The following is a 24435-nucleotide window of genomic DNA, read 5'->3' as shown; positions in this document are numbered from 1 at the left end:
CCTGGCTCAGTTCGTTTCACTGTCTCAGAAAAGCAGGCCCCAGGCAAACCAATGCAGGAGAAGCAGTTGACGCAGCAAGTGAATGAGGAGCACAACAGGACACCGTGTTGTGTGCCCGAACGCGTGTGCCAGCTGCCAGCCGAGACCGATAGGATCACCCACGCTGACGGGCCAAAGAAGGCACCTGAACGACCACGTTTAGCCATACACCCCAAACAGCGTTCAGCATTCCCGGCAGAATTAAGCCCAGAATTGCCCATAACCTGTCCAAATGTGTCCAGGAAGCAGATATTGGACCCGAAAGGCTGGCACCATACTTCTTGCTGCTGGCAGAAGCTCCAGACCTGGGGTCATGGTTTATGCAGGAAGAAATCCAGCACTTCTGTTTAGTCAGCAGCTTTGCTGCGTGATGCGTGCTTCACGCCAAACTGAAGAGAAGCCCTCAACACACCCTGCATTCCTGTAAAGCTGTGCTCTCCCCATTACACCCAGTCCTCGTCCCGCAATCGCCGCTCCACGCAGACAGCGAATTTCCCGCCTCCCCCGTTGGGCGGTTACCCGTGTTGAAGCAAAGAAATGGTTCTTGAAGAGCAACGGGGAGGGAAGCAGCGTACGGCCTCTCAGCGAAGCTGTGCCTTGACTGATTTATTGCTGTATATCAGGTCACCATCAGACCCCTGCTTTCCCAGAGCAGCTCGTCGTGCGCTCCTTGGCTCTGGCACACCACAGCCGCCTGCTGAAATGCTTCTGCCTGGCTAAATCAGTCACTTTGACATTGGTTGCTTTCAGAAACACACCCAAAGGTACAAGCAGTGTTAATTTTTTCAAAACAGAGAACAAAGAACACAGCTGGACCAAGTTCTAGGGTGTTTCTCTCATGACTGGTTTTAAAGGGTTGATCTTTGGTTCTCCCTGTCCAAGACTTTGAAACAACACAGTCTGAGCTGCTTTGACACGGCTCGGTGCATTCACTGCCATTTTTTCTTTCAGTCACAAGTTCTCAGAATTAGAAAATGAAACCAAGAAACGATCATGTCGTTAGAAGCAGAGACAGAACGTTCTGTTAGCTGAACTGATGAGAGACTGGATATGACGCTGTGGACCCTTAACCAAGGGCTACGTTATTGCCACTTTACCCAAGCTTATAAGCCCCTGGAGGGTCTCGTCGGTGCATTGCTGGCAGAGAAGTGCCTGAGCAACAAATCTGAAAGATGACAAGAAGCGGAAAACACCAGACACAGAAGACCAGAGGTTTCAGTATGTGGCCAAGATGCCCATTACCGGGAAACTCTCCCGAGCCACAGCACCGTGCTGGTGCTCCCACTGCTTCCAGTCTTCCTCCAGTCAGGACTCCCCCGTTGCCTGCGTGCTCTGGATCCGCCGCTTGTTCTCAGCCAGCAAAACACGCACCTTTCCTGCACAGAGAGACAGCTTTAACCAGGGTATCTATGTGTGAAATAGCAAACCCCGTCCGAGAAGAGGACCGGCAGCTCAAGACTGAACTTTGTTAAAAGGCTGCTTACCTGTCATATGGTTAGAAACTGGTCTTCTGCTCATTTGCTACCTGTACTTCTCTGATTTTGGACAACACACTGCTGATCAAAGTTGCTCTTTTACGCACACGTTCTACATTAGCTTGCTTGTTATGATTGATAATGACTTTGGTCGTACGACTGTGAAGCAAGAGGGAAAATATATCAGCCTGGGGTCATCAAAGTGATGATTAGTTGCCCATCATGGTCCCCCCTTAAAAATTACCTTCTGTTAAGGCCGATGAAGGCAAACGATAAGGCTTGCCTCTCTCTACAGCCAGCTTCCTTTGAACTCTGGGAAGGCTCTTGCCGTACTGGTGTGACAGGGAATGTCTGGCAACTGCTCTCTCTCTCAAGCGAGGATCACGATCATTCTGATGAATGAAAAGCGTAAATCAGAAAGTGAACTAATTCCAAGAAGATTAAGTGGCAAAGTGACAAATTCAGTGACACTGCTGTTTACAAACTTTAAAAAAAAAAAAAAAACTTAAAGCAGGTCGCAGTCTATAGGGCCTTTACATGGATTTTACAAATTCATACAAAAATCACCGACTGCAGCCCAGCTTACCCCAATAGTCCATTTTGCATTCGAGTTCTCTTCCACGAAAGATAGTTTAGGTTCCTTTGCTCGTAGAGGGGGAGTAACTGATTGTCTTGGAGATGCACAGGGACTTGCTGGGCATGCGGTGCGAAGCCTGGATTTCAGAATAGACTTCGGTGTAAAGCCAGGAAAGGCAGAAGCAGACGTGGCCAAAACTTTAGCTCTCTATGAAAAGAAATATGAAAGACGTGTTTGTATAAAATGCGCCCTTTCTCTTTTGGACATCCCATTGACACAAACTCCTAAATACTTACAGAAGTGGAAATCTGAATTGTATATGAGTGTCTCCTCACCCAGAAATATTATACAGCCTCTCCTCCCTGGCTATATAGCAGTGTTGGGAAACATAATTTCAGCAACAATACAGCCATTAGCACTGGATAAATATTTGTCATACAAATAGCTGGTGTAAGAATGACAACTTTTACCTGGGAACCATCTTTGTGTATTAGTGTCTGTAGAGTATCTCAGTGAAACTGTATGTTCAGTGCGGAGCAGCTGTTAAGAAAGCTATGAGGCTGCCGGTGTACATCAAACAGAAGAATAATAGAGACATTAAAACGACCATGTATCATACTGTTTGTGACGTTATTCTTTTTTACGGCATTTGCCATTTGGTAGTTTTGATTGTGGCACCCTGTCGCGTTAAAGGGGGGTAAGGGGAGTCTGAGAAGTGGCAAAAGGAGAGCCCTCCCGTTGAGTCACGAGGTTCAGAGGAGACCCCCTTGCTTTCTAAACTCTCTCTCAGAGGAGAGTCTAGGTGCGGCTGGATCAACTCCTAGTCCCAGACTTGGTCAACGGTTTATGTCTAAATGGTTAAGTGTGCAGCCACTTCTCAGATTCAACTTGCCTGCCAGAGCCCCTCCAAGGACTTTCACTGAAACAGTTTTGCAAAGTTGAAACAATAGGTGATTTATTCAAGCGATAGTTATCACAGATTCAGAACTGCTGTTGATAAATGCACTGTCTACAAAAGTTGAGCTCAAAGTAATAGTTTAGCGTTTTAGTTAACAATGTGTTCCCGGGGCTATGTCTGACAAAGTCAGAGGAGCGACTCTTAGCAAAAAGGCGTCCTTTCTTGGGGGGGGAAGATAGGTTCAGGCCCGTCGACCTGTCCGTCAGGTGAAGTTCTCGCTTGGCTCCTGCTCCCAAAGAGAGTTTTCAAGTGCCAATTTTTATATGTTTGGAAATCTTTTTGCGAGGTGGGACTAAGTCAATTATTGTGTATCGATTGGCTCTTGGCATGGAACGTCGTGTCGTCAGAAGCGGGACTCAGCCGTGTGACACGCCTTCGGAGCGGGCATCTTGGTATGTGCATCCGGGGGCCATAGACTTGTGTGAGTCTAAGTGATGTAGCTAACCATTTCCACTTGGATTACGGGGGCTTCATTCTGCTCCCTGTCTTGCAGCTCAGGGTGCTGGGTACTCCTGAGGCACAGAAGGCATTAAGTACCTCAGCCTTTTCCTCATCCTTTGTCACTATGTTTCTCCCCGCATCCCCTAACGGATCCTCAGCCCTCCTTCTGTTGCTAATGCGTTTATAGAAATATTTTTGATTGTCTTTTACAGCAGTAGCCAGATTAAGTTCTAATCGGGCTTTGGCCCTTTTAATTTGCTCCCTGCATAACCTCATGCCATCCTTGTAGTCCTCCTGAGTGGCCTACCCCTTCTTCCAAAGGTCATAAACTCTCCTTTTTTTTCCTGAGTTCCAGACAAAGCTCGCTGTTCAGCCAGGCCACTGCTTCCCTGCCAGCTCATCTTTCGGCACATGGGGACAGCCTGCTCCTGTGCCTTTCAGACTTTCTTCTTGAAGAATGTCCAGCCTTCCTGCATCCCTTTGCCCTGCAGGACTGCCTCCCAAGGGACTCTCTCAACCAGTGTCCTAAACAGGTCAAAGTCCGCCCTCCAGAAGTCCACTGTAGCAGTTCTGCTGACACCCCTCCTAACTTCTCCAAGAATTGAAAACTCCATCATTTCACGATCACTATGCCCAAGACGGCTTCCAACCATCATATCACCCACAAGTCCTTCTCTGCTCACAAACAACAGGTCCATCAGTGCTCCTTCCCTAGCTGTCAGGTTCCACCATTCTGTAGTCTTCAAAGCTGCATCCATACATAAATTAACATACATAAAAATAATCCATAGTCTAAAAGACTGCACATCAGAACAGTACTTCCATGTCCACTGTTAAAAGAATAGTTTTTTTGAATTTATTTTGACAGATTGAAGCTTTATAAGGACATTTACTCCATAACCTCAGATTATTAAAGAAATTATTACTCAAAAATATGGTTTGTAACTAAGATTTCTGTACACTTTTGTACCTTGTTCAGACTACTGCGTGAGCTTTACCATCAGGTTTTCAGTGCTGTGATATGCAGCCTTCCAGTATTGCAGACAAGAACTACTTCAACTAGAGTAGCATTCCTAGTAACCTTATGGCAATCATTTTGGCTCAAATTTCAAAGTATGTGGGTAATATCCCTTTAAATTTGAGATCTTATTCTAAGCATCACACCCTCTCTACGCTTCATTTTTGCTGACAACAAACTGTAAAAAATAGTGAAACGTCTGAGGTGTGATCGAGTTTTATGAACTAAGGAGCAGCTTTCCCAAAGTTTAAGACAAATACAAAGAAATATTGCACAGCCACAAAGACAACTGTTTACAGTCTGACTTCAGCCTAGTACAACTTAACCGTGAATGTGAGGAATGACCAGGTTGTATCATCAGCCCAGTTCTTTGTGCCAGAAGGTCCAACATCATTTATAAAACTGGAAGTAGTTTGTTTTAAATTTTGGCTTGTTATAGAAATTCTACGCAAACTTTTACAAAGCTTCAAAAGCTTTTGGCTTTACTTCTGAGGGTCAGCAACTCTTGTAAACCAACAGCATAATTTCTAAGCAATACAGGCCACTCAACCCACTATTCCCTCAAAAAGCCGTCAGACATTAAGCACACCGTGAATTACACATTTGTATTGAACATTCCTAAAATAAGCTGTATTTACATATTATATAAATGTAAGAACTCTTAATATAAAATAGAGAACTGCAGTGACTAAGGAAATCACACTCCATATGGAGTTACTTATTGAGACCATTTGTTTATGAAATTTTACAATAATTTATATAAATTATCTCTTACAAATTACATTTTTTTTCTTTTTATTAATCCACACAATTTTGATGACTTTACAAACAGTCGTGTACATTATAAAGTTCAGAAACAGATAGAGCATCTTCCAGCGCACAACTGGCTTTGGAAAATTAGACAGTCTTTTTTTGTTCTTCCGTAGAGTCTTCTCTGCCATGTCTGCATCTTCTTTCTGTTTGCTTTTTGTTCCATCCACTGGACTTCCAATTTTAATGGAAGACAAATGTTATTTCCGTTGAGTGGAGGTGACCAAGAACCTTATTTTCTTGTGGTTCTGTAAAGAAAGGGAAGTATCAAACTGATTTTTTAGTACCAACAGTATTTAGTAGAGGAAAAAAAACCCCGTGGAATAACAAAATCACTGCCAAAGAATTATTTATGGGCTTCTTTGTACATATCAAATTGGTTTGTTAGTACCAAGAGTATTTAGTAGAGAACAACAAAACCCCCGTGGAATAACAAAATCAATGCCAAAGAAGTATTTCTGGGCTTCTTTGTACATATGGTCAAGGCAAAAAAGGTACATAAATAAGCTTCCTTTTTCATTCCTTACCAGACTGTCCCAAGCATTCTCAGTCACTATTCCTACGGGCTTTTAGAGCCCCCTCTCCCAGCTTTCAAGAGGCAAACACCCTCAAACAGTGCTCCACAAGGAACCAGAAAACATGTCCGGAAACAAGAAGCTCTCTCTACCCATTCTCTGACGCCCTCCTGCCTTCTATGGGGAACTAAAGACCGTAGGAGCTTGGTTTCATCAGGCGGAATAAGACAATACAAGGGCACGCCATCCTTGGAAAAAGCAGTACCCACTTGCCCTTTTCTGCCCCCTCCCTCTTCTGTTTCCATCAGAAAACTAAACCGTTAAGTGGGGAAACAGGTCTCTATCAGACCAGCAAGCTCGACAGGCTTGTAAAGTCAGAGCAGAACTGCACAGCCAAGTGAGGAAGTTAGGTGGCTAACAGCCAAATCACTACCACAATAAAGGAACGCACAGAAGTGTTCAAAAAGAATTTCGTACTTGCTTGCTTTCTTCTTTTTTGATTTTGCAGTTCTACCTCGCTTCAATTTTTGCTTTCCCACAGACTCCATAGATTTGGAATCCTCTTCCTCTTTAGTTGGAAGCTCCTATGTTAAGGAAACAGAAACGTCACTCATCCACAAGTTCTGACATTTCTACAAAATACAACGGCACCTTTCTTACATGAAGAAGTCATGCCAAAGTTATTTCCCAAAGCACTACAGTTTCTCTCCACAGAAAACAAACCTTCCATCTCAACTTACTCTACCATCCTAAAAGTTCAAATTCTGAAATGAGCAGAAAACGCATCAAGTAAGTTGAAAGAAAGCCACTGTGTCTTTTGTGAAAGGCAAAGCCGTAGTTCTTAATTCTTGACTAACACAGACACAAAACTTCCTTTTATAGCTAGTTTTCATGAAAGAAAATAAATTCTTTAGCTGATTACTTTAGAGCTCCCTTTTTAGTTATACTTCCAAGGAAAAAGGCAAGGCATTGCAAAGTATGGTTTCCAAAAGCAGTACCGAGCAAAAATCAAGAACATGAGACAACTAGAGCTTTTACTTACCGGTTCCTTCACAATTCGGGAAACGCTAGGTACATTTGTTCTCCTTGACTTCAAAAGACGGGGTGAAAAGACAAACTGAACAGACAAGTCCGGGTCTAAATCCTTAGGCTGCACAGGATGGGCTGCTTTTCCACCTAAAATGACAACGTATTGTTAACATGCACGTGCAATATACACAAAGGACAGCGATGAGAAATGAAAGCTGATCATCAAGAGCACAATAGCTTGCTGAAATAAAAGGTCCAATCATGTTTATAAACGCTTGGTGTGGAGGTATTTCTCCCCCATAACTGCCTCTTGGGATCCATTCTTTTCAAGTAAATTGTGAAACAGAAGTAAGCCACTGGAGTGATTTTTACCTGCACTTACATGATCAAAGCTCTTCTGCTCAAGAGGCAGCAACAGTCCCCACACATCTCAAAAACATTTTTTGATCATGTACTCAAATAAAAAGAATCCTACGAGCAGTAACTTCACCTACAAAGTACATGCCCATGAAAAACAATCACATAATTAAACAGCTCTATAGTTTGTTGTAAGATGCAGCTCATCTTAACTTACAAACCAAGCAGAATTTGGAAGCATGCCTCCTTTATCTCTCTGTTGGGATGGCAATCACATACTAACAGATAACCTCCAGTTTTCAAAACTGACAGAAATCATGGTCATGAAGAAAAACCAGCTCAAAATTCCATTCACTCTACTCAGATGAGACTCATCCTCTGCTTCCGTCGCAGCTAGCCAGCCAGTCACGTAGAGTTAGGGAAAAAGCTGAATTGCCTCTTACAAATTTTTTATGTTGCATGGCTACATTCTTTACAATACTTAAAGCCAACCCCACAGTCCGTTTTCTGTGGCTTACAAAAAAACGCATTGTGCCCCACTTTGCATATAAACATAGTGCCCCTACCTTTACACTTCTTTCTCATCTTTGTCAGAGGAGGAGAGATTTCCACCTTCCCACATGAACGGAAGCCATCCTGAGCAGAGACTGCTTCTGTGTCTGCCGCCAAGAGATTTTGTGCCCTCTTCCTAGCATTTCCTCTAGGAGTGACAGGAAGCGTCACTTCGGGTTGAGGAAGCGCTGATTTAGACAGACGCAGGTCAGCATTTTCTGACACTTCTGATGAACTCGGTGGTCTTCTTCTGCCTCTTTTAGATGGCACAGGTAAAAGGAACTTGTCCCTAGGCTGCATCTCTTCATCCTTGACAGCAGTTTCAGTAAAGTGTGTTAGGTATCTGGAAATATCTTGACACTGAAATTAACTCATAACTGGGAGTTCTGTTTATGTTAATGAGGAACAAACAGTAAAGGACCTAAGCACCTAAATCATTCTGACAATGAGTTTGCTTCCCTCAGCATTTTCTCCTTTGGCAAATGCCACCCAAGTTCGACAAGCTGCACTCCCCAACATAGCTTATTATCTTTAGCGTTAAAACTATTTCTTTTTTAAGTCAAATAAGAAATGTTCAAGTTCTAGTAAACCAAATGAATGCACGGTTATTTTCAAAAATAGTTCAGGCCCTTTTCTTGTACTACTACAGCTCTCAGAGGCCCAGATCTTGGCAGCTTCTACTCTGTGTGATCGAGGTACAGAAAACGCACAGCAGAAAAACATAAAAAAAAAAAAAAAAAAAAAAATCTGCCCTTACGTAATGAGGTTTGAACTTGTGTTAAGCAGCTAAAAAATCTCAGATGGTTTTGTGTTTTTTTCTAACTATCGGTAAGACAGGACTGTCCTCAATTGGCAAAGTGTTTTCGTTTTTGTAGAAGATGGGAAAATAGTTCACTTACCCTACTTTCCTCTGTTGTAGGAAGATTGTTAGAAGCAGTTGTTTCTTCCTGGGGAAAAGGAACATTTCCTTCAACTTCAGCTGCTCCTCGATTACGTTCTTCAGATGAACGCACACACTTCCCCTTAAGGCCATTTTCTGAAGAGGACATTTTGGACTCCTGGTGGTTTGTTTCACTTCATCAACAGAACGAGAAAAATTCATCATCAAGCTGCACAACAAACCTCGAGGAGCTCTACCGATTACTTGCTCACTGTGAAATCTTCAAGTTTCAAAACAGAAAGAACTAAGAACAATTAGGAAGTCCTTTACCAGCATATCTACCTCCAAGTTGTGGCTCCCTTTATGCAATGAATCAAGTGCTTCACATTCTTCCCAGCTATCCAACACTACATAACAACATAACAACAGAGCTCTCTTAAAGAACAATCTGTTATTAGTCTTCTGTAGACAGAGAGCAATTGCTACGTTGGAGGTTGTGAACGAACTCAACAAAAGTCTGTCCCAGTATTTGTTACCACTTGAAATCAATGATGATTTCGTTACGATCCTTCTCTGTCTTTACCACTAAGCAGCTGCAGCTTTTAAAATATCTGGTGAGAAAGCTGCTTCCCTTTCCATAAACAAACAGGTCCTAATTGAGCATGCACAGAAAACAGAATTTAAGGTCGAGTTTCTTTCACCGTACCACCTGTAGGAAAATCATCAGACAACTACGAGGCTCTTTTCCGCTCTTTAAAATTCTGCCTATTTCGAATTGCAAAAGGGCAGAAACGAGGCAGAAACTGGGCAGGAAGTGGTATAAGGTTGCTATTTGATCACACAGTCCAGCCTGTCAAAATTCATACACCAACAGCTGGAGGGTAATCATAGGTTTAGTTGCAGCTAGCTGAAATTCGGTAAACTCAGTCACCACAATGCAAATACATGTATTTGCATCAATTCGGTTATCACAGCAGAAAAAGTCTCTCTCGACACATATTACTTATGACGTCTTGATTCTTAAGTGTCATATATTGTATGTGCAAAAAAAAGCCAAACAAAGCTTTATTCAGGTGCACCTGCCCTCCAAAACACTAACCTAATTCAAATGGATTTTTCTCTCTCTCTCCAAACACGTAGCTCAAGACTGAACTGTGTTAAAAGGCGGCTTACCTATCACAGTGCGAGAACCTGGTTTTCTGCTCATTTCCTACCAGTACTTCTCTGATTTTGGACAGCATGTTCCTGATCAAAGTTACCACTGAATGCGGTTTTCCTCCATTGTCTTGTTTTGTTATGGTTGATAAAGGCTTTGGTTGTACGACTGTAAAGCAAGAGGGAAAATATATCAGCCTGGGGTCATCCAAGTGATGGTTAGTTGCCCATCATGGTCCCCCCTAAAAATTACCTTCTGTTAAGGCTGATGAAGGCAAACGATAAGACTTGGCTCTCTCTACAGCCAGCTTCCTTTGAACTCTGGGAAGGATCTTGCCGTACTGGTCTGACAGGGAATGTCTGGCACCTGCTGTCTCTCTCAAGCAAGGATCACGATCATTCTGGTGAAGCAAAAGCGCAAAGCAAAAAGTTAACTAATTCCAGGAATTTCATTGCACAGAACTAACTGTGCTATTTCTAAGTAGTGAAGAAATGTCCTCAACAGGTATAGTGGAACACGTCCACTGCACAGAACGGCAGCAGGTTCTCTAAGAGGAGCCAATGGGGCCAATGCAGCACAAGGCAAAGGCGACAGAGGTGAAGGCCTGCTTTGAGGGGCTGCAGAAAAGCCTACCGATGAAGGAAACATGAGGGGAAGCGGTGATGAAATTGTCAGGTAGAGCTGACAATAGTTTATCACAGCCCACTTCCTTGGAAGCCAATGATCACATAAGCTGCAGCAAGCTCCTGTTTGCAATAGCTCGCATCCATCCGAGACACCCACATCGTCAGCTACTGCACTGAACTGAACTCTTTGAGAACCTGACGGGGTGGGAGGTTGTTCTGAGGGAAAGATGCTTTCGATTGCGCATGACCAGCACTGACTGCACGCTTCCTTGTGTGGACCTGTGGCACAGAACTAACAGACGGGTCTCTAAAGACAGCTCTGGCAGGGCTGTTCCCAGTCAAACTCCGTGGTTTGGATCTAAGACTACTACTACTTCTGCTAAGTAAAGTCAACACCTGCATTTCAAAGCAACTGGCAAAGAAGATGAAAATCAGATGACCATGTCTCGTAGCCTCTATGGCCCTCTCAGACTAGACGGATGTAGCTCCCCCTTGACTCCCTGATACGCACTCACCTGACTCAAGCTGGATGGCACGACATCCATCGGTGTTGGAGACAGCAAGCCAGGTACAAGGCACTTATTGTAGCTCCCAAGAATGGCTTTGCTTATTGCAGGACCAGATTTCTTTAAAAACTTCAAGGTCTGAAACATCAGTCAAAATACAGGTTAGGACAACCATTTTATTTAATCATGCAGGTTCTGGAGAACCACTAAGAGAAAGAATGTAAGTGTTCACTCACACTTGTCACACTTGTCAGAAAGTTTGCATCAGTAATACGCTTCAGGTTAGCAATCTGAGTAAGCATTACTGCCTAGAGTCTCACACAGTGCAGGCAGCCAAAGTAACAGCTACAGTTTATCGAAGAAAGTCCCTTAACACCAAACATCAGCCCTTGCAATGCTTTATTAAGTATCTCCTAGCTTCTCTGTCAATACGCAGGCCTTTCTTTTTCCCTCAGCATTGGCATAAACTACACTCTAGAAAAGCTAAAACTAACACACAACTTGAAATCACAATTTAGAAGACCCTTTCCATGCTTGTTTGTGCAGAAGCTGATTTATGCCAGAAATACTGGCATAAAACATTACCATTTGCATCAAACCGGAGGCATATAGCTGCAATTATGCGTGCGTATGGGCAGGACGAGCAGACAATGCTCTCTGGCACTGAAAGGAGTGCAATAGAAAACCCAGAAAAGGCACATCTCTTGACATTCTCCAGAAAGACACAGGAAAAGATCACCTCCTTCTGGAAGACGATGCAAGTCACGTGAACAACTCCGGAGCTCAGCAAGCACATCCCATCTGCAGAAACAATGAACGTTTGACAACCTTCCGTACTCTCACTGTTATGTCATGGCCAGTTTACATGTTTGAAATCGCAGCATCTGGAAAGCTAGAACTGAGCACCCATTTGCTTCATCAGATCACTTCCAAACTTGTCCAAAAAAATCATTACTGCTTGAGGAAATTTCATCTCTAGTTCTGTGGAGGTGCTGCGCTTTGAGCTTCAGTTCAAAGTCATTTCATTTTATCACCATCCCCACTTCACAGGCTACATTACAAAAGCACCAAACGCCAAAACTCAGCAGACTCCCAGACAGGTTTCACAATATTAAATACCTTCTCACTACAACATAATCAGAGTTGGCTTGGGGGAGGGGGGGAGGGTTGCTGGGTTTTGGTTTGCCTTTTGAGTGACAAACAATGAACATGACAACCACTAAATGGCACCTGACCTCCACTGAAGCTCACCACTATTAAAAGCAGTGAAATACCTACCAAAATTATAGGTGCTTGGACGAAAAAAATGCTCAGGTGGCAGACGAGAAGGTGAAACTCCCCATCTTAGACTCCGCTTGTGTACCAGAACATCCAAAATGAGGTTTGGAGACGTCATGCTTATTACAGGATCCAGTGACCACAGCGCAAAATAGGGGCAGTCATCAAGGAATTCTTCTGGCCTTCAAGAAAGCAGGTGCATAAGCTACACGCCAACTTTCAAACGACTTCTTTGTAGGGGTATGGAAAACAACTCCATAAAAAATCTACCTTAGTGATTCTGGCATTTGAGCACGATACCAGCAATTAATGTCAAACACACACAAATAAGTCGATGGTTTTCCCTGACCAGCCGTATTCACTTGCCAGCTGAAGACTGATACACTGGTTTCAGGAGATATTACTGTAAAAGACAAGACATTGTTTCTTAGAGGTAGAAAATAGGAGATAGCTGATCGTTTTAAAACACCACTTTCTGGCTTGGCTTCGTTCTCTTTTACCACTCGTGAAACACTGCGATTCCTAAGATAAGTTAAATCATGAAATCATTTTGTAATTAAAAAGATTAATGAAAACAAAATTACGGACTAGCAAACATCTCTGTGATAAGTTCCAGTCATACTGCCCCTTTTTCTTGTGCAGACTGCATCGGTTCCAAGCCAAAGCCAACACACAATTATTAGCTGCTGAAGTTTTCCATACATGAAGAGTTGATCAAGAGACCCTTAGCTAGATGACCAGTTTGACAAAACAAAGTATGCTTGGAACACATACATTGCTACTTTTAGAAAGCATACAGATGATTATCGGACACACTTGTATCACTCAGCTGGCATTATGAAGTTCCAGATCTGACTCCATTATGATTTTAAGGATAGCTCCTTGCCAGCATATTCGGAATGAAAGACGACAAGTATCACACAAAAGAAACAGAAAAAACCCAAACTCAACAAACAGGAAATCGGGATCAAGGTTTTCACACAAAACATCCACGATATTGTACTCCTGTTCTCTCGAGAAGCGGAACGGTCTGTCTTCTCTGGGGAGAACGCTTTCTCGACATGGAAGCACAGCGTGTGGTACATCATTTACCCTAACGGAGTAGGGAAGACGACGACACTTTGCTTGGCAAAACGTTTCTCTGCTCTCTGTTGAATTCATCAGCACCCTTTAGGGATCCTCACCCACTTTCCTGTGTTTCCTTGTGAACTTCTGCACCACTTGCGTTTTCTTAGCCGCTGAAACTGCCTAGCAAGCTATCCATTCTTTTCACCATTCAGAAGACAGCGTCACTGCTAGCCTCAACCCACATCCAACACAAGCTCACGTGTGCCTAGAACTTCACTTCAACAGATTCTGAATAAAAGCTGATTAGAAACCACCAGAAAAGTTGCAGATATTTCTCCACGCCACCTGCTTCATAAAAAGGAGACAGAAAGGGGGTTTTGGTTCTTGTCTTGTTCGGGGCATTTTTGGGGGGTGGCAGAGTGATGGTTGGTTGCTTGGTTGGTTTTAACAAGCCGTTGGAAGGCACTCTCCTCAGAAACATGACACGAGTGGAGAAAATCCAGAGGTGTTTTAATTCGATTTTGACACGCTGTTGATCAAGGATGGCATCACAAAAGAGACGGAAGTTGCCAGTTCAGGACTAAATCAACCCTAATGAACAGAAATAGCCTAGAAACACCATGCAAGTGTCTTCTTTACAACGTCAGGCAGAAGGTAAGGCCAGTAAGGAGAGACAGAAGGTGAAGAATGCAGTCAGAACAAAAGGCTGTGAAAGCCACCACTGCAGCAGGCTCAAAGATATGGTCAGAGCAGAATCAAATTTGTAAACCCAGAGATATGTATTTAATTATTGCAACATAATGAAAGACACCACCAGAGTTTCGACTGTCTATGTGGACAAGGAAATCTATCGCTTTCAAAACTTGCAGGTGTAGGAACCTATTAGATTTAGAGAGGAAAAAATGGACAGGTAGATCATAGAATTATTTAGGCTGGAAAAGACCCTGAAGATCATCGAGCCCTGCCGTAAACCTAACCCTGCCAAGTCCACCACCAGACCACGCCCTTAAGCACCACCTCTACACATCTTTTCAATATCGCCAGGGATGGTGTCTCAACCACTTCCCTGGGCAGCCTGTTCCAATGCTTAAACAGCTTCCTTGCTGCTCTTCTTTGGACACGCTCCAGCAACTCAAGGTCTTTCTTGTAGTGAGGAGCCTAAAGTAAAGCTGTTCTTCAAGGTGAGGCCTCACCGGGGCCCAGTACAGGGGGATGATCCCTACCCTGCTGCTGCTGGCCACACTATTTCTGCTACAAGCAGGGAGGCCGTTGGCCTTCTTGGCCACCTGGGCGCACGGCCAGCTCATACTCACCCGACTCTCAACCAGCACTCCCAGGTCCTTTTCCTCCAGGCAGCTTTCCAGACACTCTGCCCCAAGCCTGAAGCATTACACACGGTTGTTGTGACCTAAGCGCACGACCCGGCACTTGGCTGTGTTGAATCTCATGCAATGGCCTCAGCCTATAGATCCAGCCTGTCCAGACCCCTCTGTAGAGCCTCCCTACCCTCAAGTACATCAACATTCCCACCTACCTTAGTGTCTTCTACAAACTCACTGAGGGTGCACTCGATCCCCTCGTCCAGACAACTGACAGAGATATTAAACAGAACTGGCCCTGATACTGAGCCCTGAGGAACACCACTTGTAACTAGCTGCCCTGTTTGAACAGGGAAAAAAAAAATCAGGTAGCGTTCCTAAGCAAAGGAGGGAGTTCTCTCATGCTTCAAAGATGACAGCTGGAGGAATAAAACGACTGACCAGCATTATACAGATGACCCCACCATACATCGCTATAGCCTGTCAGCCAGCATACAAGAAAACCTATTTTTTTCCTTTAAAGAAGTCACACACAACTTAAGCACCCGATTTTTCTTTTTCAATAACCCAAACAAGCATGTCTCTACTGATATTTAAGACTTTTGGACTCGGGTACAGAACAGCATTCATTGCTTAGATTCCAAAACCATTTCTTTTAGAATAGCCACACATGGACATCACAACACACCTTCATTAACGCTTTCGTCTCCATTAACGTGGTTGCAAAATTTTTCTACAGTCTGACAGCTGAGTAGCTTGATATTGCTGGTCTGCCCTCTCAAGGGAAGGACTCCATCCGCGAGATCTAAACTGTACTTTTCGCCACAGTATTCCAAACCCTGCGGACAAAATAAAAGAAGAGAGGAAAGGGCCAGTTGAGGTACGAACATACAGTATACTGAAATAGCAAAGAATGCATCTATCTAATAGAACATGTTTACTATATTGTATATTCCCCACGAGCTTACTTCTGATGGCAAAGAGAAACTCCATGTCACCACTTCAAGCAGGGCGGCAACAAACTCAGTGGCAGACGCTCTATTAACACCTCACCCTCCCACCAGAGGAAGGGTGAAGGAGGAAAAGGGAGAGAGACTTACAAATTGAATATGAAAAGTTTTATTAATCACACTACTAATACTGATAGTATTAATAATAGGAGAAATAATGCAAAATTTACAAAACCAATCCTGAATTTCCCAGAGCTGGGAGATCTACGCTGCATGTCTTCATTACAGAACTGACCAAATTAGAGAAGTCATGCCATTACTGCACCTAAAGCTCTGTCGAGAGGTATTACCTATAGGCACACCTCTACACTGAAAACGCATCCCTCTCTAGTAGCTATGAGAACTGCTGACTGATTAACCGTCTTCTTTCAAACCATGTAAGCTCTTACCACCTCCTCCTCTAATCTTGTCAGAGACTAACAGGTGAAATATCCCTCAGCTCCTTCACCAAGCACAGCCAACAGCACCAGGGGAAAACAGAGAGGACGTGCGATGCACACAGACTATGACTTTACCATCACATATTATTACAGAGCCAGCCAACTACTTTGAGATGTACACAAACCCTGGCAGGACTGTGTTACGCCTCTGATACCACCATTTTCTAAGTAAGCATTAACTGAAATACTGGCTTTCCAAATACAGGATTCGTTCAAACTGTCTACCATGCAACGCAGGAATGTGTGTATTGTGGACAAATAGCAGCTCGACAATTCAATGCACTACGTTTAGCAACTGCTGAGATGGTACAAAAAAGGTCTTTGAAAGCAGATCATAAATACACTGTTAGGCTAATCACTTGAGCACAGACTTACAACAGCCTTGAAAGCAACAGTTGACGCTCATTTGTGCCATGTGTTCCACAAGTCCTGTTTGTGACTTATTACTGCGATACAAAGTCAAAGATGCCCTGTTTCATAGCCACAAGTCTGATTCCTGGAATGTAAAGCGCTGCTGTAGTATATTTGGAAGGTGGCTGAAGAACCTGTCTTTTCTCCACAGAGGGCCTGGCTGTTCAGTTCTTCCTTGCAACACCTTGTAAGATTGGTTCCTGGTTCCATCTTCCACAACGCTCCTCACAGGGAAGCAGAAACAGCAGGGGAGTAAAAATATCCCAAATGCAGAGACTGGTGCCTCACACCTCCTAGAAGCCTGGCAATGTATTACTGGTTGCGCAGTCTGCAGAGGGTTGAAAGTCTTCCATTAACCACCCCACCGCTGTCGCCGGTCGCAAACACAAGAACCTCATTTAATCACTTTGGGTGCCTTTCTAGAAGAGCGTCAAGTGGAATTTCTAGCAGACCCACATTTAAAAGCTGCTGAAACATTTCAGCCCTCAGAGGTGAAAACTGACACTCGGCACATCTTGTACAGGAAAGGAAGATGACCAAGGCAAAGAACTGCCAAGTAGGAAAAGGTCCCACATTTTAACATGAAAGTGTCAAGACAGAATAAAATAGCCACGAGAGGAATGGCTATAGGCAACTGGGTTTTTCTTGCAAAGCAGCCCACACTACAATGTCTTGTCTTGGCCACTGCGAAGACTGTACTCACAAAGAACTTTTGAAAGAGGATAAACCAAAGCAGAAGTTCAAAAATGAAACTGAAGAAGTATTAAAGGCACTTCCTCCAATCAACCTGCCACAGGGCTTATAGGGCACTACAAGAGATGCAGAAGTGCACTGCAACGAAAGCCCTTTTACAACTAAAAAGCCAGTCAGGCTGCTCCGTGCCTCCAGAGCACTGTATATTTAGGTCAGAAAAAAAATGCCCATAAAGAGATGACATCCATATTTAGAACCTGTGGAATCACTTGAAGATATTTACACCTTGGTGCCCTGAGAGACAATGCCTTTTAAAGAAACACCGCCTTTTCCAAACACCAAACTTTCTCTATTCAAAAGCAACATTTACAAATGAGGAAAGACCTGTCCTATATGCGATGACCAAGGTCAAAACTTCATCTCATCCCAAGAAATAAAACAATGCATAGTCCCTAAAAAAACAGAGGACCATGATACAAGAATCACCCCTATTTCGTTCCGTACCTACTGAAACTATGCAAGAGAAAGTATAAAAACAGGAGGAAAGAATTGCTCTGACTGATTTTGGAAGAGTTTCAAGCATACTACTGAATGGAATCAGATGTTACACAGATGCATCTTCAATCTGTTTGACAGCTGAGATATAATGATACCTCCTCTCTATTTTAAACACAACATTTTTGGAGCCGGTTCCAAAAATTTATGTATCCTCTTTGGACCAAGTCATACCACTGTGTGCTGTCTTGACTTCTCTTGCTGGCTTTAAGAGTAGATGTCGTAGGTAACCCAGCCAAAAAGTAGAACGAGCTATCTTTATAGCAACTAAGTTACAGGATCAACACTGAAGAGACATTGCAGGTACATTTCATCTGAAGTCCAGTTAAGCGAGCGCAAAAGAAAAACAAGAATATAAAACAAAAGATATAGGACCGTATTTTAGGAAAGGACAAAGGCCATGCCCAAGACGACTCAGCCAAAGATTATTTTTTCTTGCTAGGCATCTCTGAATTTTAATGGTAAAGATTTGCCCTGACAAGTTAACTGCTGCTCACTTAGAGAAAATGACTCTTTTCGTCTTTTCACATACATGCACGTCTTACCTCATACATGGCTTGTCCTGATACCAAGCGTTTTCTGTCACCAAATGCTAACTGCAACAGATGCAAGCTCACAACATCACCTTCACTGAAAAAGGTATAAACGATGACATTTGATTATAAAGCTGCTTTATAGTCCTCGTTTTCATTTCTTCATAGCAGGCTCTTGCTGAAAAGAAAAACACTGCTTCCCACAACCTGGTAATTGGTCACATTTAGCCACTGAAACATGAAGAAGGCAGTGTTGACACTAACAGCTGCAGGGGCAAATGCTAACCATGCAATTTGAAAGCCTTAACCTCTTGCATGAACTCAACATTATTGGAACTTGCTCTTCACGGTGGAGAGTTCTTGATCAAAACTGCTTTAAAGTCAAACTTTAAAAGATTGTCACTCTACGAATGGCTGAGCTGATTCAATAGCTTGCTGATGCTGAAGGAGAGAGAGATCTTTCTCCTCTTCTTCCTTCCCTTCCCAGCAAGTTCCAGTCCCTCTCTTGCATACACTGAGTCCTTCCACACACTGATTCCATTCATTAGCCCAGCAGGAAACCACTGACTCTTCTGCTGAACGGCGATCTAATGCTATTTTAATACCATGGTGCAAATATCAAACAGATCATGAAACAGTCGTCAAGAAACAAAGGAAAGCCATGAAGAAGGCAAGCACAAACTAATACAGCCACTGTTGCTTTGCCTTCTTCCACAAGGCACAAACTATCAGCTCACCCTTCATGTCTGGTCAATCCTGTAAACATTGCATCGTAACACATTACATACCCGAGAGAATCTCCTGCACAACTAAAGAAACAAAACAAACGCACATGTATCATCTGTATGTGAAGAAACATCTAAAAAAAACCACAACAGTGACTCATAGTAAGTTTGTATTCACCTTTCTTGTGTAGACTGAACAGCCCACAAGTAGCAACGATTGCGAGGATCGTTCTCAGGCTCTTGAAACGTGACAGCATAGACAGGAATCCTTCCTCCTTCAAACTGAGAGTGGTGCCTACAGAGTTAAGAAAAAAAAAAAGGAGAAAAAATAGAAAAGGTGACCCTACTGTTTGTAGAATTGTCGAAGCATCTCCTGAGAAAACAGCACCTTACATGCGTATCCTCAACGAACAGACAGTCAGACTTCCATCTCAAACAAGTGAGTCAAGGTAGCTACTACATTTTAGGCAACAGTCAAGAGGTGAGGAAATTACTGCCTATCTAACACAATAACCTGGATTTATGTCCTCCTCTGCCTGAGGATATGCAACATAACTGATCCCTTCAGTTGCCAAGCAAAAAGGTTCTTGCTATTCTTGTAGCGTACATAAATATTGAATTTAAAATGCAACATATCTTCCAAACAAATTTACAACAGCTACAAACAGACCTCTGCACCTCCAGGCATGGCCAAGTGTAAAGGCCTACTTACTCCCTTTTCAATGTTTTCATGTTCCATAGGGACAGGTAGCCATCTGAAAAACCCACAACGAGCTGATTGCTTCTGCTGATGTAGTGCAGGGTTGATATTGCTGATCCTGAAGGATTTTGTAGTTGGAAAGAGAGATGTCTCCCTTCTCCGGTCACAGCTGCTCTTCTCTGTGGAACTTCAGCAGGAATTCTAGTGAAAACTTCTAGATCTATGCACACAGAACCACACAACAAAGGAATGTGTTATGCCATTTACATTGCATGCTAAACACTGACATGACAACACGTAGAATCTCATTCTACCATCCCAGGCAAAATACCCACTGATGCAACACTTCTTTGCCACTTCCATTTTGGACCTCTTCAAAGAGCAGAAGAACTCTCCGATCGGACAGGTATTCTCACTCCTATTTCAAAACCAGGTAAAAGTCTAACCTTCATAGCAAATTCTTCTTGGACTCTGTAAATCAGGAGTTTGGGCCTCCTGATGAAGCTATTTGAAGTTATTCGTCCAAAGGCACGATTTTTGAGAAGTCAGATCTATTTTAAAAAACAAGCCTAAAATTTGCCCCAACTCAATTAACAGAAGCAGCAGAACTTTCCTGAGAAATAGGGCACCTCTGACACAACCGCCTATCAGGCAGCTGCACTGACACACACGGTAAAACTTCTACACCTCACTGGCAAGAATCGTCGTGACGGAGGGATCTTGGCAGCAGGGAGGCGCTTACGGCATTAGAAGGAGTGTTCAGCCACTCCCGTTTTCGTCGGTTCAGGACTGCACGATGACAGCCCACCGTCTGTAACGAGTAGTCGCGAATGGCTGCACGCTCCTGCCTTCAAAGTGGGATGCATATTGTTTATTGCAAAGACACACCTTGTCTTACTGTTAAACGCAAGTTTGAAAACTGCAAGCTTACCCAATGCTTCTAGCTCATTCTGTTTGTAATAGAAATCATCCAAACAAAGGTCAACCAGAAGCAGATGACCAACATCTGTAGCCACTGCTGCCACTCCAGAGAGCCATTGCAGGCTCTGGTGAAGGTGCTGAGAGCTCACCCTGGGTCCTCCGTGACTAGTGATGGGTTCTATAGCAGTTACCTACAGGAAAACTACAAGTTAACAGTGAAGCTCTTTGACAAGCTAAATAGAAATCACTCCAAGGTGAAGGCAGAATTAGCACGTCACAAACAAGAAAGTAAACACAGGATCATAAGACTTCAAAAAGAGCATTGTTTCCCAATCACATCAAAAAGAGAGGGACGGGGGGCAGGAGGCCTGTACAAAAATCTGTTGCTGCCTTCCATTTACTAGATTTCCTGTGGTTATTTCACTGAATTAACTTCAATGCTGCATTCTAGTATTACGGCCTACCAACGTCCATCACCTGCTTAGAAATAACAAACTCCAAGAAAACAGAAAAAATTAGTCATATGCAAGAAACTCGATCATGTTGAAGGGACTGAAGGATAAAAGTAAATCGAGTTCTCCCACTGCTCACAGCCCATCAGCTCTGTGGTACCGTCTATGCCTTCTTTGCCAAATAGCTCTTAGGATGAATCGTGGCTGTACGTCAGACGAGGCAGCGGCTGAGTTGCACGGCAGACGCACCACTTCCATGCGAATGAAACACTTCTGGAAAGTGTTGACGGGAGACAGCGGCTTGGTAAACCGTACACTAGTCCTCACTTAGAATGAAAATAACCACCCGATAAAGTAGAAGCAGTTTTAAATGCACACCAGCACGTCTAGGAATGTGAACCAAAATTTAAAAAGCCAGCCTAAAGCAATGGCAAAGAGAACAGCAGCTTGTTAGGGGAAAAGCCAGCTCCAGCTAAGGGAGACGTGCACACCGCTCTTGAACACGCAAAGCGCTCTGCATGCGGCTTTACGACAAAGCGAAGGCAGACCTGCCAGCACCTGCAACACATCCCAGGACAACACTGACTGCTAGAGCAGAGAGACAAGCACCTGAAGACTCCTGCACTAAAGCCATACAACAAAAGAACACGGGCTATCCTTTCGCCTGCTTACAAAATGCAACACAACAGAAACAGGGAGTTATAACCACCAACAAAGTTGTACATGAAAAGAAAAGAAAGAAGTGAGCATCACAAGGTAGTGCATGGTTTTATATACACTTCTTTTGCCCCCGCAGGTAGGCAAAAATAACCAAAGTCCTCAGCCCCAAAGGTTTCTCCTCTCCCAGATCCAGCACTTGCTATGGCTACACTCCCTGGCAGTCTGCCACACAATTGACCTTTCCTCTTGCTCACAAGCATTCGAATCTTTAGAAAGACCTATGGTAACTCAGACGACTTGTCTTTGTTTCAGATTTCCTAGAAATCCAATTCAATTTCCAATCTTCTGTGCTACTCCAAGGACTTTCAAACACATTTGGACCGAAAGGCAGTCGTACAGTCACTAGAAATACCCTGTATTAATAGACTAATGGCTTGACACCTTGGCCCAGAGGTACTCGAAGTTAGCGTTAACCTGTACCACTTCGTTGTCCACAGAACACACACCCACACGGAAAACAGTCCCTAAATTCAGGTGCTGATTAAAGCCTTTAAAACAGTCATGACAAACAGTGCAGAAAGTGATGTGAAGAACAGATCTGCATTTGACTTGAAAAAACAATCCGTGTGAAAATCAGAGAAACAGTTGGGCAGATTAAAAATATGTATGATGTTCTGTCTACTTTGGAAGTAAGAGTTAGAGGACAAATTCAGATCATATGGACAGTGGCTAAGTGCAAGTTTTGTTGGCTTGGTTTTTCTTGCGCTTACTCCCACTCACAGTTTCGAAGTTAACAGTCCAGCCAGCAATACCTGTGCTCTGTCTCTGCTGATCTAACTTCTCCAGTAGCAAAAAGAAAGCAACAGACCAAATATGCTTGGAATCAGGAGCAGTCAGGGCATAGGAGCAAAAGACCAGACAAGCTTTGGCTTTATTCCAGAATTCATAACCTTCAGCACACAACTACCGAGTTGTCCCACCAAGGCTTCTTCATAGTTTCTCCTGAACCACTTCTCTGTGGTATAGAAAATCTCCCTCATGCAACTGATGAAAAAGTACGTACCTTTCCTGGAAGAACAACTGCTTTAACCACTCGTGATATTCCAAGGTCGTACAGACAGAGAACACTTCCCTCTGCTTCTTCCAGCCCAATCAGCAGTCCAGTTCTCTTCTGCCAGGAAAACTCCTTTACCGCACGAACAGTGGGAGGCTGCTTCTTTGCCCCCCTGAAACGGTATGCAGAGAGCCGCTCTCCTGTCACAGAGTTCACTACCTCAAGATGAGGACCACGTGCCAGCCATGCTAGCCCATTTCTCCCTGTAAGAGAAACGGAAGCTGACTAAAGCACATTTCCAACGGAAGATTGGAAACAACTGAAAAAATCACAGTCACTGCCCCTTTCCTTCAATAAAAGTACCGCCTTACCGAATCCCGGTCAGTTCTTTCAAATCACCCATTGAAATTCTCAAGCCATACATCTTAAAATCAACAACCTTATTATTTTCCACTTGACTGTCTGGGATAAAGATGACAATACATTGATCTAAACTCTTTCTACCATCTGCAGCTTTGTTTTGTTTCTAGTTTTGCTAGAAGTCATCTAGATGCGTATGGGAATACAAGCCTTGCAGTGTACTTCCAGTAGAACAACTCTAAGCCAATCCATTTCTAGTTTATTAATTGTACTTGACGCATGCCTGCTTTGGCAGGGATTTGGGCTTCAGACCTTAGAATGGGCACTGTGTTCGGAAATTTACACTTCTACACGGGATGTTTACACATTCCGTTGTGCTCAACTCCTTCAAGCTCAAAGGAAGTATTAACTCAAGTCCTGCATTTCCAGCCAGGTAGACAGATTCTACCTGGTCTTAAAAGAAGCCAAGACATCCAGACAAGCACCCAGCTCCACTTTCAGATAGCCTAGAAAGGCAACTACCTCATCTGCTTAGCCACTGTCAGCAGCTCGCACTGCGTACTCATCAGCACCCTAGTAAATACTTTGGAAATACGGCTGCAGCGCTCAACAGCCTTGTCCCCTTCCTCCTGTTTCTATTCAGACCAGAAAAGAAAGAGCAAAGGGGTTTGCCTCTGGAACATTACCGTAGAATGATTTCTGCCTGCGATGCTATCATGGTCACAGAGCTTGAGCCGGTGCAAATGAAAACGGCCCCAAACAACACCCGTACTTTTGCGAAAACTGCCTTTTATTTCATCAGAAATTGAGGAGGGCTCACTGACTCTGCGTGTTCACGGAAATTCTTTGAATAGCACAAGACTGGTGCAGGTGCTTGTAATTTCAAAGTTTAACTATACTCAAGTTTTAATATTGGCATTTATAATCGATAAAACACCATTTCTGCTCTCTCTAAACCTCGGGAGTCACCTTAACTGCACCAACCTGACACAGCTGATACTATGACCCGATGCTGCAGGTAACCTCCAGGCAATGACAACTTCATACCAAGACCAAGTTTATGGGAAAACACTCACCTCTAAAAAGCTTCCCACGCAGCACAGAACGTGGGGTGATCTCATCGTCCCCAAGGGCCTGAACAGTCGCCTCTGGAAACTGCAGCAGGCTGCGGGTTACCCGATCTGTTAGGCCTTGCATTCTTCACTGTAAAGAAAGAAAAAAACACAAAAATGGGCTCACAGCAGCCATAAAGGTTTTTGACATTGACAGAAGTTTCATCAGTGTGCAGTCAATGACCTCCTACACAGCTTTTCCTTA

General features: G+C 43.5%; 1 protein-coding gene across 1 annotated transcript; it reads right to left on the bottom strand.

The window, feature by feature from the left end:
* Positions 1-1344: 1344 nt before the first annotated feature.
* LOC142364513 (protein ELYS-like) lies at positions 1345-24315 on the bottom strand. The gene is made up of 20 exons (XM_075444127.1): positions 24195-24315; positions 22768-23021; positions 20603-20783; positions 19684-19891; positions 19150-19266; positions 18259-18343; positions 15293-15443; positions 12488-12620; positions 12218-12399; positions 11679-11740; positions 10949-11077; positions 10060-10207; positions 9825-9975; positions 8671-8845; positions 7786-8080; positions 6876-7009; positions 6253-6417; positions 2101-2298; positions 1759-1906; positions 1345-1415 (listed from the first exon to the last, which is right to left on the bottom strand). Exons 1-20 carry the CDS (start codon positions 24313-24315, stop codon positions 1345-1347), a joined length of 3108 nt encoding a protein of 1035 aa, XP_075300242.1.
* Between the last annotated feature and the right edge of the window lie 120 nt (positions 24316-24435).

Source organism: Opisthocomus hoazin, chromosome 2 (assembly GCF_030867145.1).
Source record: "Opisthocomus hoazin isolate bOpiHoa1 chromosome 2, bOpiHoa1.hap1, whole genome shotgun sequence".
Taxonomy (NCBI): Eukaryota; Metazoa; Chordata; class Aves; order Opisthocomiformes; family Opisthocomidae; genus Opisthocomus; species Opisthocomus hoazin.
Note: the sequence above shows the minus strand (reverse complement) of the source record. Positions and strands in the feature narration are given on the sequence as shown.

Coding starts and splice junctions, on each gene's coding strand:
- LOC142364513 (XM_075444127.1), bottom strand. CDS start 24,315: ATGCAAGGCCTAACAGATCGGGTAACCCGCAGCCTGCTGCAGTTTCCA. Junction 19,267..19,683: donor ATGAAAACATTGAAAAGGGA/GTAAGTAGGCCT, acceptor TTAACTCTGTAG/GCACCACTCTCAGTTTGAAG. Junction 18,344..19,149: donor GTTCAGTCTACACAAGAAAG/GTGAATACAAAC, acceptor TACCTTTTTCAG/TGAAGGTGATGTTGTGAGCT.